The sequence below is a fragment of the Poecilia reticulata genome, linkage group LG8 (genome assembly GCF_000633615.1).
Source record: "Poecilia reticulata strain Guanapo linkage group LG8, Guppy_female_1.0+MT, whole genome shotgun sequence".
Taxonomy (NCBI): Eukaryota; Metazoa; Chordata; class Actinopteri; order Cyprinodontiformes; family Poeciliidae; genus Poecilia; species Poecilia reticulata.
Genome location: NC_024338.1, coordinates 21395699 through 21407774, shown reverse-complemented (window position 1 = coordinate 21407774; position 12076 = coordinate 21395699). Strand labels below are relative to the sequence as shown.

General features: G+C 36.6%; 1 protein-coding gene across 2 annotated transcripts in view; it reads left to right on the top strand.

Annotated features, from left to right (window-relative positions):
• Positions 1-5113: 5113 nt before the first annotated feature.
• Positions 5114-12076, top strand: part of prpsap2 (phosphoribosyl pyrophosphate synthetase-associated protein 2) — an 8781-nt gene continuing 1818 nt past the window's right edge. The window contains exons 1-9 of one of the 2 annotated variants that reach the window (XM_008416657.2): positions 5114-5542; positions 5793-5845; positions 6772-6838; positions 6931-7103; positions 7194-7309; positions 7418-7473; positions 7584-7729; positions 9273-9314; positions 11880-11950. In XM_008416657.2, the coding sequence (XP_008414879.1) occupies positions 5460-5542; positions 5793-5845; positions 6772-6838; positions 6931-7103; positions 7194-7309; positions 7418-7473; positions 7584-7729; positions 9273-9314; positions 11880-11950 (807 nt within the window). In that variant the 5' untranslated portion in view covers positions 5114-5459. The remainder of the gene's footprint in view (positions 5543-5792; positions 5846-6771; positions 6839-6930; positions 7104-7193; positions 7310-7417; positions 7474-7583; positions 7730-9272; positions 9315-11879; positions 11951-12076) is intronic. The other variant, XM_008416658.2, reaches the window with a different exon arrangement.

Sequence of the window (12076 nt, the reverse complement as noted above, 5' to 3'; positions counted from 1 at the left end):
CATTCATGTTCAATTTCTTACATAGCTCTGCTAATGTAACTATAGCACTGCTGGTCCCTGTTACAGACCAGAACTAGATTATGTTGGGGTGTTTTTTTTTCGTTTCTTTACATTTTAAATTCTGTGTGCACACCCTCAATACACCCACACGTACACTTTCCAGCTCTGTGGTGGTGGCAGTAGTTATCAGTGGGAAGAGATGTCTCACTTGTGTTGACACAGCTGAGATTAAAAACAACAACAACAAAAATGTATAGATCTGTGTTCTGCTGCTCCACGGTGGGTTAGATGTGCAGGACATTTTTAACCTGGATCAAAAAAGAATGTACTACCAGAGTGTAGTACACACATACAGTGTTTTGAAAATGTTTTTTAGCAGATAAAAATCCGAAATGTTAATCATTTGTTCGATTAAATCTTTGCAAGTTTTTTTTTTTTGCTGCATGTCTCCAGTGAGAGTGAAATATTTTAGTCATTATTTTTTTGAATTCAAATCAATTCAATTACAAAGTAGTACTCTTATTATCCTAAAGATAAACTACAGGTTGTAACCCATGGTGTCCAAATATCTTCTAAAAGCTGTTTTGGATGATGGTGCTGTCTGTGAGGCAGATCTCCAGTAGAAGTCAATCTCTCAACGGACCTAAAGAAGCCCATGACTGAAGACTCTTAGTGTTTGATACTCTCATGGCTCTCAGCTCAGTTTACAATATTGAGCGGAGACAATATTTCACAGTAACGTGATGTTACTGCTTTTGCTGCGTCATTCTACCTGTTTTTCCAGGATTGGCAGAAAGTTGAACAGAGAGACTTTGAACTCTGGAATATGATCCTTACCCATTGTGATCGATGGGAGAGACGGTTTGAACTTTTTCCACTTTTCCGTTGAGGAAAAGCTCAAACTTATTCAGATTGGACAGAGAGCATCTGTCATCACCTCTTCTCAAATCTTAATATAAATTACCCTGTAGACTTCAAATGAGTCTGTCTCCTACACCCACGTGAACACACTTTGATCTAAACCACTCTGGCTGACTGCTGCCAGAACCTGTGATCTCGTCAAGGGTCTTCCAGCATTAACATTGCAAGAAAATGTACATGTACATACAAAAGCTTTCATTTAGTTTCAGCTGACCAGAGCACCTTCTACCACATGTTTGCTGTGTCCCCTCCATGACTTGTGGTTAATTAGCAGGCAGCAGCCACATGACTTCCTTTCAACAACAAGTTCCTTCTTGCCCCTCTTCCTTTCATAGAGGGCAGATACAAAGAGACTGATTAATGGACGTCCTGTCAGCACACTTCAGAAAGAAATGGTTTGCACTACATTTTATTTAGGAACATCAAAGTAAAAAGGGGTGAATACAAATACATAGCACACTTTTTTCTTCTTTTTTTTTTACTTGTATGTGTACATTTTGAAAACAATGCATCATTTTCATTCATTTGTGCTATTCCTCCCCACACAAGATCCCAAATGAGTCACAGTGAAGTTTGTGGCTGTACATGAAAATATGTGGAAAAATATAAAACAATTTAAAGGTCTGTGTATTGCAAAGCAAGAATGGGCTGCTGTAAAACTGCGACGACACAAAGTACAAACGTGCGTTAAACATTAACCGGGTCCTTGATAGTGAACAAGGTAAGAACACACCCGACTGTTTGATGATTTATGTAACTGTACGTCTGAAACGTCTAAGCAAAAGGAACACTTCGAACACTTCAAGTCAGCTCTAGCCCAGCAGATTTATGGGTAGGTATTATGTAAGAGAGGCCCAAAAGGAACATTATACAAAAGTCTAACAGTATGTACATTATATAGACAGAAAAGACTATACTACGCATACTGCCTCTGGTGGTACTCAAAGACAACACATCATTTTTGCTTGATCAGACTCTTGCAAGAGTGAAAATTTTGTGAACAGCTTTGGACTGGACTTTTGTCGTGTTCCATCTACAGTCTGGGATCCGGGAGTAGTATCAACCCAACTTAATAATTTTCTGTTTCAAAGTTTAAAAATTGAACGTGTTTTCGTGTACTGAATCATGCAAAGAGAGGATAGTAATTTTTATGACAGGTTACAGGACGATAACAAAGAAAGATGATCATTTGAAATCTTCCGGGGAGGAGCGGCGGACAGGTCGGGTGGCTATAAAATCAGAGTTGTTTAGCTAGAGAGTAAATGACTGCAATTTAATATGAAAAAGCTTCTTTTTTTTAAGCAAATAACTTCTACATCTTGTGGGAGCTGAGGAAATGTAAGATTTGCAGCAAAATGTCATCTTCTAGAGGTCTTTAGTGGGAAGGACAACCAGCTGTTGCAACATAAAAATCAGCAAATCATACACATCCCAGGAATTGTTGCAGACCTCACAGCTTCTCAGAGTTATGTCCAAACCTCCTTAGGGGGCTTTTAGTTACTTTGGCCTCATTCCCTGTAACACCTGTTGACCTGAGGTCAGTAACTGTTGCGTTTATATTCACAAACAAACTCAAGACTTTTTTTAAAATCATTTTTTATTTTTTTATACAAGCCAATAATAAATCTGCGTGCTTGTGTCTATTTGTTATTGTGAACTTGTATTTGATGTCCTGTACAGTGAGAGCGTGTGTTTTTGTCAATGCTGTGAGGGCCTCATAACTCAATCTTCTGCATTTCGCTACTACTTAAATATTTATGTGTGTGGATGTATCAATGTGTCCTGGATCAAGTTCTTCATCCACACATTTGCTTATACTTGTCAAGCACAAAAATATCAACTCATTGTTGGGCAATAGCAAGCAACTTCATGCAACAATTACTTTTTTTAAGAAAAGAAAAAAATGTTGCAAAATTTTGAATTTACTGTGGACTTTGATAAGCTACAACAATATTTGCACAAGATCAAGCAGAACATATACCCCAAACGGACCCTGTATGTTGACAAGCTTCTGGGATAATTCTGGATGGATTTTTGGCCTGTCATCCAGATAGAAATTTTTTTTTTAATTTGTTGCTTTCTTGTCTGTCTTTAAGCATATGTTAAACCTTTAGAGAGACATTTTCTAAAATCCAGTTCTGATAATCTGTGCTAATTTTCCTGTTGGAGAAACCATTTTTGAACTGTAGGAGGAAGCTGGAATACCTGGGGAGAACCCACACCTACACAGGGAAATTCCAACAAAAGGAAACAGGCAAATTCCACGCAGAGGATCCGAGGTTGGCATTTGAACTCAGGATATTCTTGAGGCAACTGTGCCTCAGTTGTGTACAACGGTGGGAAGAACTCAAAGGAAGGAAGCTTCCAACACAAAAATCTGCTGACATTTAGAGGAGTATCATATTTTGCAAGATGATGTGGGACCTAAACCACACTTTCAGACTTCTTGAGAAATAATAGTTGCAGAAGGTAGGGAATTTGTCAGTAAAAAAAAAAAAAGTAAAAATCTTTTCCCACCAAATTACTGATCAAAGAATGTAAAAGCTTCTACGATTCTGCCTCGATGATCGGTTTTTATCTGTTTTGCAGAGCTGTTGTTAGAGGTTCTGCCTCTCTGTTATCTTCTGTTTTGCTTTAATGATGCTGCAAAGACATAATTTTGTCTTCATTATCTTTTCTCCGAACATGAACATCAGAGAATGGAAGTCTGGTTATACCCTCCTCCAGCCCATTAGGCTATTCTCTTCCTGACTTAATAAATTTCAGTGGAATCTGAAAAAAAAAAAAAGCCTTTAACAATATATTCACCACTTTTATGTTCATAAATGTGACAGAAATGGTGCTTGTGGAAAATTTCTGATTAGGTAACGAGTCGCTGTTTATGAGGTTTAAAATTAGTTTAAAGGTCATTTGAACACACTTTTTTTTTAAAAAAAGTATCTAATCCATTATCTTTAAACTCTGGGATCTTGGTGGCTTTTTTTAAATAATCATTTCTTACAGCAATAGTTTTGATTGTCATTATTGCTTTTCTGCCATCATCATGTGAGATTAGATATTTGGTTTAAAAGTGGTTTTGATTTAGTTTTACATGAACTTTCATGTAAAACTATTTGCAATTTGCAAACCCACAGGTACTTACATACAGTGGAAAACCAGAATCTCCCCAAACGCATTTGAAGCTTGAAGCAGTTTTTCACAACGTGATCAATAAAAACAGTAGCTGTACTTTGCTGCCACCCTCTGGAACATCATGGAAGCACATCGTGGCTTAAAGAATGAAGTATTTCTGCGCCCTTTGGCAAAATAATAACATGTGTTTAGACATAAGGGACGAATTAATATGATTAATTTAACAATTAGACAACACATTACAATACAGTGATTCAGCACAGGTTGTCTTCTTGCATATTGTTAACCTGGAGATTTATTATTAGATGAAAATCCCACATTTTAATACAAACACAGAACTGATTTATTGTCCAATATAGAAAGACTTCTTTTGTCACAGGTTATGAGAATACATCTCTGTCCACTTACACTTTGTGATTTTACAACCTAATGAGACTGAAAGTATCTAAAATACATGTTAATGCTTTTAGTGACATTCTGTTGTAGAAATCTAATGTAATTATTCAATTTAAAAAGCTTTAAAAGTTGCATTTTGAAAGTAAAATGTCAGCTGACTCGTCATTTTTGGCTAAAGTTAGTTAGAGGCCTTGTGGAATTTCAAAAGACTCTTATAGTTTAATGTCTCTGAATAAAACCACATAATTTTTTTTTGTCAAAACTAACACTTTTTTAGCCTCATTTTCCCCCTCACTCAATACTTGACTTCATTATTTTTGTTTTAGAATTCTCTCATGAAGGATTGCATTAATCCAATGAAATATTCACAGCTTTTAATGTCAAGATATGTAAAACACATCAAGGTATGTGTTTTACATATCTTTGCATAAAGATATGTAAAACACATATCTTTACATGAAGATAAACAAACATCACGTGGATGGTATTTCTTTATCTTATTTGCTCTGTCGTACAGAAATAATGTGAAATTGTAAATATTAAAGGTAAAAAAAATAAATAAAATGCTTTTAGTTTTAGTTCTTCACACAGTACTGGTTTTGTATCAAAATGCTGTCCTGTCGTTTACGCACACACTGCAACGCGTAGCCAGCAATATTGACCCAGTGACCACTCCGTAGTTCTCAAATGTGGATCGCTTTCAGGTTACCATGCAACCTGATAGAGCATAGGCTGGATCATTTGTCTTTTCGCGAGTAATACATGTAATTAGACACGCTAACTTAACTGTATTTATTTCCCTGTTATATTTAGTCAAGTTTGTGTCCCACACCGAGCTTATGTTTTCTCGAATAAATTAGCTCACTTACTGCAGACTCTAGTGTGCGGCAGTTAGCTAGCCGACGACGGCGTCGTTAAAAAAAAGCTAAACGTTCCCGTTTTGTTGGGTTAAAATAAAGTGGCGTTACTGACTGTAGTTTCTGTCACATAAAAACACCGAACTTTGCAGAATGAATGTCGCTAAAAGTGGCTACCGTGTATTTTCTGCAAACTCCTCCGCTGCTTGCACAGAGTTGGCTAAGAAGATAACAGAGTGAGTACTCCAAAGCACTAGTTAATGTTTAGCTCTACTCGCATGTATTCAGGTATTTAGGTGTGTTCGGGTGTAACTACTAACTGACACAAATAAAGGGGTATTACAAGAGGCAGAGCAGGTTCAGGTGATTTGTCATTGATAGTATGTTGTAATCATGAATAAATGAACAATGTTAGAAATTCAGCATAACCCTGAGATTACACAGTTGTTTGAAAAGTGCATGCAAAGGTATGCTTTTGTTTTACAGGAGGTTGGGTGTTGAGCTGGGAAAATCTGTCGTCTTTCAGGAATCTAATAGAGGTAAGAAAAAAAATCGAAAATCCCCCACTCAGGTAAGTGATTTCTGATTTAAATATATCTGTGCACATTTTATTTATTCCCTGCCCTCTTTAAGTTGGCTGTAAGGATTACAAATTGAATCAAGTAGCTCATTTGCAAAACTTAAAACAGGTATGGGATGTTATTTTTGCAGTTTTAGCAGCTACAAGATGGTCATCGCTTATTTTGACCACCTAGTTTCCCCCCCTCCCCCAAATACTAAGAAAGCATATGCAAAGGTTTGAAAAACTTTTTTTGTAAAAGCTTGAGAAGGCTTTTATTACCATCGCAACACAGAAAAATAACACAGTTCTCTTAAGGATTATAAACCATTTATTGTATTTTTCTCCAAACAAGGAGTTATCTTATGACTTATAAAGATCAGCAAACATTTACCTTACTTGAATTTCATGTTTTTTTTTTTTATGTATTTATACATATTTCCCATTTTGAAGAGTGAAATGTCTTTCTTTTGAGTAATCATTTAATCTTATCTTCTAGACAATTTGATTAAAAATTTAATAATGTAGTGATTCCCCCCCCCATTTTTCTTTTAAGATAAAATATTTAGCTTGTCATTATCACGCAGCAGTGAGCTTTCAATTTATTTGAAGACTTTTTACATATCCTGAGCAGGACACCGAATAAATCAGTATTTTACTTGTGCACATGCTCTGAATATGTGTATTAAAACTAAATAAAATACAGGCTTTTAAAGTTGATTTAAAGTTTAAGAAATTATAGTTAGAAATATCAGTATTTCAATTGATATGATAAATTGAACCTTTATTTACAATAAGCAAATGTTCCAACATAAAATACTAATTGTTTGTGTAGCGTTTGTTTATTTTCAGCTTGTAGCTAAAATTGCAGTTTGTGTAAAATGACATTTTACTCCCTTTACATAGAGACAAGAGTGGATGTGAAAGAGTCTGTCCGTGGGCAGACCATCTTCATTATTCAAACCATACCAAGGTGAGCACAGAAAACTTGTGCATTTTTATCACAGCTGGACTTTTTTCCAACCCAAATCTTTAACTGTCTCTTCTTCATTTTTCTATAACCAGAGATGTCAACACAGCCATCATGGAGCTCCTTATTATGGCTTATGCTCTTAAGACGTCCTGTGCGAAGAACATCATTGGAGTTATTCCTTACTTCCCCTATAGCAAGCAGTGCAAAATGAGGAAGAGGGGCTCCATAGTTTGTAAACTGTTAGCTTCAATGTTGGCTAAAGCAGGTACAGGAATCAAAGCAAAACTGAACAGCAGAATTTAAAAAAGAAAAAAGCCTCTCTAATTAATATTTTATTTTTTGTGCATTTCTGAAGGATTGACACATATCATCACCATGGACTTGCATCAGAAAGAGATCCAAGGCTTTTTCAGCTTTCCGGTGGATAATCTGCGAGCCTCCCCGTTTTTGATTCAGTACATACAAGAAGAGGTGGTTGTTGCGTTTGTGTCTTCATCTTATGGCATCAGCTGAAACAATAATTGACGCAAACAAGAGTTTGGAAGAATTGATAACATCTGCTTTCCTTTATTCGGGTAGATCCCTGATTACAGAAATGCTATAATTGTGGCAAAGTCCCCTGCTGCAGCTAAAAGGTATCAGACGTTGGGCAACATTGCATTGAAATCACAGTAGAGGCCTAGTTTATCCTTTTATCTATTTTTACCTATTTGAAGTATTCACAGGTTGTCTTCTGTCTTTGCAGGGCTCAGTCCTATGCGGAACGTCTCCGACTGGGTCTGGCTGTGATCCACGGCGAGGCCCAATGTGCCGAGTCGGACATGGCCGATGGAAGACACTCGCCGCCGTGTGTGCGCAACACCACAGGGCACACGGGACTGGAGCTGCCTAGTGAGATCCCCGTCTTTCTTCGTTTAGAACGTTACTTTATCCAAAATTTCACAAATAATATGTGTCACATGTTGTTGTTTCATGCAGTTACGTGACTTTTTTATTGATCGGTTTTCCAAAGTTTTAACATTTAAACACATGCTTTGACTTGTCAGATCAGAAGAATGTATCGTCTTGACCACAAACTATTACAGACATTATGAACCAAAAAGGAATGTAGCATCATTAACACAGCCTCGTTTACCTTTCGGTGACACGTTGAAATGTCTGCATTGAAAGGGTAGTTAACAGTCTAATACAACTTCTACATGTGCTAACCTCTTTTGAGCTGATGATTGTGCTGTTTCCCACTCATACCATTACTCATACTCAAAGTAATTGAGTTTATGTCATTGCATGACCTCACAGTTACACTACTTCTACTCACAAAGCATCCGTAGCAGTCTACCGATAGTAAGACCCCCCCACCTCACACTGGAATAAGGTTATATTATGAAATGAAGAATCTGCCAGGTCTCAGAGTAATCTTCTATGGCATATTAAAAATACAGCGTGCAGCATTACGTGTGAAAATAAGTGTTTTGCGAAAGTGCACACGCCTCCAAATTGTGCATACAACTTGGCTGAAGAAGGTCCGAAGGAGGGTACGAGGTCCCTGGGTTCTAGTTTGGATGCAAATGTATTTGTTTACATTTCAGTGCGAAGGCTGGGCATTATATTTACTGATGAGAACGAGGAATAAAAGTGTTTGCACAGATTTATGGAGGTTTAAAATACAGTTATAAAATGGTTGCAATGTATATCTTTAAAAAAAATAACCAAGCTTTAGAATGTTGGTGTAATCAGTTCACAATGAAAAAGTTATTTTTGGCTTTTACTCCAGACCGATACACACAACAGGCAAAAAAATGATATGCTGATTGGTGAGCTAAAAGCTGTGCATGTAAAAATGGATGAAAAAAAAAAAAAATCCTGGGGTTCTTTAAAGCAAGGCTGAAACTGCTGGTGGAGAAGCAGAAATCTTCTATATGTATCATTTTAGTATAGATTGGGACAATCTGCAGATGTGACGTCCGTGGTAAAGTCCTGGATTTCCCATAATCCAGCAGGGTCCTAGCAATCTTTAAGGTCCCAGAGAAGTCTAGTGTGGAGGGAGTCGAAACAAGAAAACATTTAAAGAAACGTCTCCTTCGCTTGTTTCCTGCCACATATTTGATCATTATGCGTTACAGTGTCATCAGAACCAAAATCAAATAGGTGTGTCATTGGCAAATGACTCCGATTGAATAGTGTCAGTACTTCTTTGTGTTCCCATGCTTAACTTTGAGATGATAAAATCCACTTATACATTTTTTTTAAACAAACAAATAACTTTGTTTTAGACGTTTTGGTCAGTCTGCTTTATTAATATTATTTTTCAAATTGCTTTCAACCCAGATTTTTCTTCTTTTTTTTTTTTCTTTTTTAAGTCTTGGCATACAGTGTGTATCATGTGTTATACTTGTGCATTTGTGTTAATGTGGTGTTTATTTGTCGACAATAGCAGGCAAACAACAAGCTCCGTTCCCTGGCATAGAGCTTCCAAGTACGACCTAAAGTTAATTTATATCTGACCATGAAATGATTCCTCTTCAAATTCTACTTCAATTTGTGCATGTGTAGAAAAAAAATGGGTTTGTCTTTGCATCTTGAGAAACATACAGTCTGGATTCACGGGGGGGGGAGTTAGTGGAATATTGACTCTCCAACTAATAGAGCCTGACATTGTTGAATTTTTAAATTTTTTTATTTTTTGTCCAATTGGCCGTTTGATCTCCACTTTTCTCCCAGCAGCAGTTTGTGTGGCGCGTTTGTCTTGAACGTGAACAGACGTCATGTTTACTGCACCTTCGTATGAGTCCAGACAGCTGCTTCTACAAGATGGCTTAAACTTTCTTTGTTTTGTGGTGCTCTAATTTTAGTTTCCTTAAATCAAACCAGAACTGCGTCAGTTATTTATTTTTTATTTTTTGTTTTTGTTTTTTGTTTTTTTTCCTGTTGGACTCATCTTGCCAATCAACACATGCTGCCATTTTGAAACCACTTTTAACCTGATTAACCTTGTGTCATGATTTGCATGTAAGGAAACAATGAAGCATGCTTTAAGGATCTGTTATTAGAAAGTCAGTAGGAATGTAACGATTGACAGATTCCAGCATTTAATCTAGAACTGTCAACAAATGATGCATATTGGCAGATTTTATTAATCCTTTCTTAAAACAGTAAAAGTCTAACCAGACTTTTTTCAGGTCGTTACACGATGCAGCACAGTTGGATTTTGGTAAACTGTATTTTAATCACAACGTGGATTCTGCTGTTCTTGGTGTACATAGTGATTCCAGGTTTTCTCACACTGAGGGGGCTGATTGAAATTCACTGTTCTGCAAGGCATGCTTTTTCCTTTCTTTGCTTTCTAAAACTGTTCCTTCACAATCAGCTTGGCTTGCTGATTGTTTACCAGTTGATTGTTTCCTAAAAAAAATCCCTCTTGATTGCCTGCATTTACATGCACACCGGTATTTTTGAAATGGTTCTATGCATTTTGTTAGTTTTTGTAAAGATTTTTGGTAAATCTCATAGTAAATGAATAGTTGTTTTTAAGACTCTTCCTCAAACACCGGCCATGAATAATTTTAATGCCTTATTCTGCAGTTAGAATTGGATGTGTATGAGTTTATACATGGACAGCCCTGTTCAGGTTGTTTACATGCACTCATCACTGATGCGAACGTAAGAATGGTTTTTACATCGTACAACTTGAGTAATTTTTTTAACATAATGCTTGCACATGTTTGAAGGTATTTAGAAGTTTCTGTAATGAACACAGGGTCAACATTTTACAAAGATGCATACACACCCGCAGAATGTATTTATGTATTACGAGAGACGCATATATAAATGTCTCTTTTTAGCAAGTTGCATTATAAGTGTATATATTTTCTTTAGCTCTCAACAAGCTTCTGACGTAATTCTGACTGGATATTTGAGCAATTTCCTTAAATTAAATTGTACACTTCATTTTAACGACTTGCGTTCCCAACAGTGGCAGTTTTTTTTTTTTTTTTTTTTTTTTACATAATCCTGTAATTTTTTGTGCACTGAGAGGAGCTTAAGAAAAAAAAAGACCTTCTCAAAGCTCCAAATTGAATTTTAACTTTGCTTAAAATACCCCCCATTTCCATATTTGCCAGGAAAACCACCCCATGTTAATGATCTCCACTACTTCTGATGAGAAGAATTATTAAAATATGCAGCCAGAAACGTGCTGATGGTTGAGGAGCAAATTGCAGTAAAGCATGAGTGTACGTAAACTTTCTGACTGGGCCTGTAGATCGCACTGTGGACGTATGTATTCAGCAGACGAATGTCGATGAGGCCAGAATATTCATACGTTGTCATAAGCTAAACAACTGCATGAGTGTATGTTTAGATTCTGTATTAAAAATAATGAGCCAACTCATTGTGGCTGATGAAGCCAAACTAAGTGTAGTATAAATATGGATTGTTTAAAATGTATTAAAACAATAATATGACTATTTGGAGGGGGGTGTGCATGGAAATGTAGGCTGTTCGCTGGCAGCGCTCAGATTTGACTGACCGGTTCAGAACATTGGCAAGTGTGTATGAAGAATCTGTCATCAGTGCTTGCCACTGTTGGTGTGTGTTAAACTGTCTGTTTGAGGACTGCTACTATAGCCTGGGCTTGAAGGTGTGTGGGTGTGGGTGTCTATACAGGCAGTTTTTTTTTTGGATTGGGTATCCTGGGCTGAAACTCCTTTTGTCATTTGACCCTTGCATGGCATGCTTTGCACTAGGTTAGCCTTCCAGCTTGATCTCCTAAGAAGTAGGAGGGGTAGAATGGAGGGGAGGGGGTACATGAACCAATGACTTTGATTAATTGATCGTCATTTTAGTTTAGCTTTACATTTTTAGAAATCAAATTTAGTAAAACAAAACATATATACAAATTGAAGAGCTAGATTGCTCAAAAACCCTTTTCTCAACCCATTTTACCCAATCTACTTAGATTTAATCTTTGATTCCTAAAAAAGAAAAAAAAGTTACTCTTAACTAAGTGATACGAGGTAACCCGATTTTCTTTCCATTTTAGTAATGATGGCCAAAGAGAAACCTCCGATTACTGTAGTTGGAGATGTCGGTGGAAGAATCGCCATAATAGTGGTAAGACTCTTCAGATGCGATATTAAAATCTTTTGTACTTTGAATGTCTGAACATATGAGTAGATGTTAATAGGGATGCACAGATATGAAAATTTGGGGTGATAATAACCAATATATAACAATATC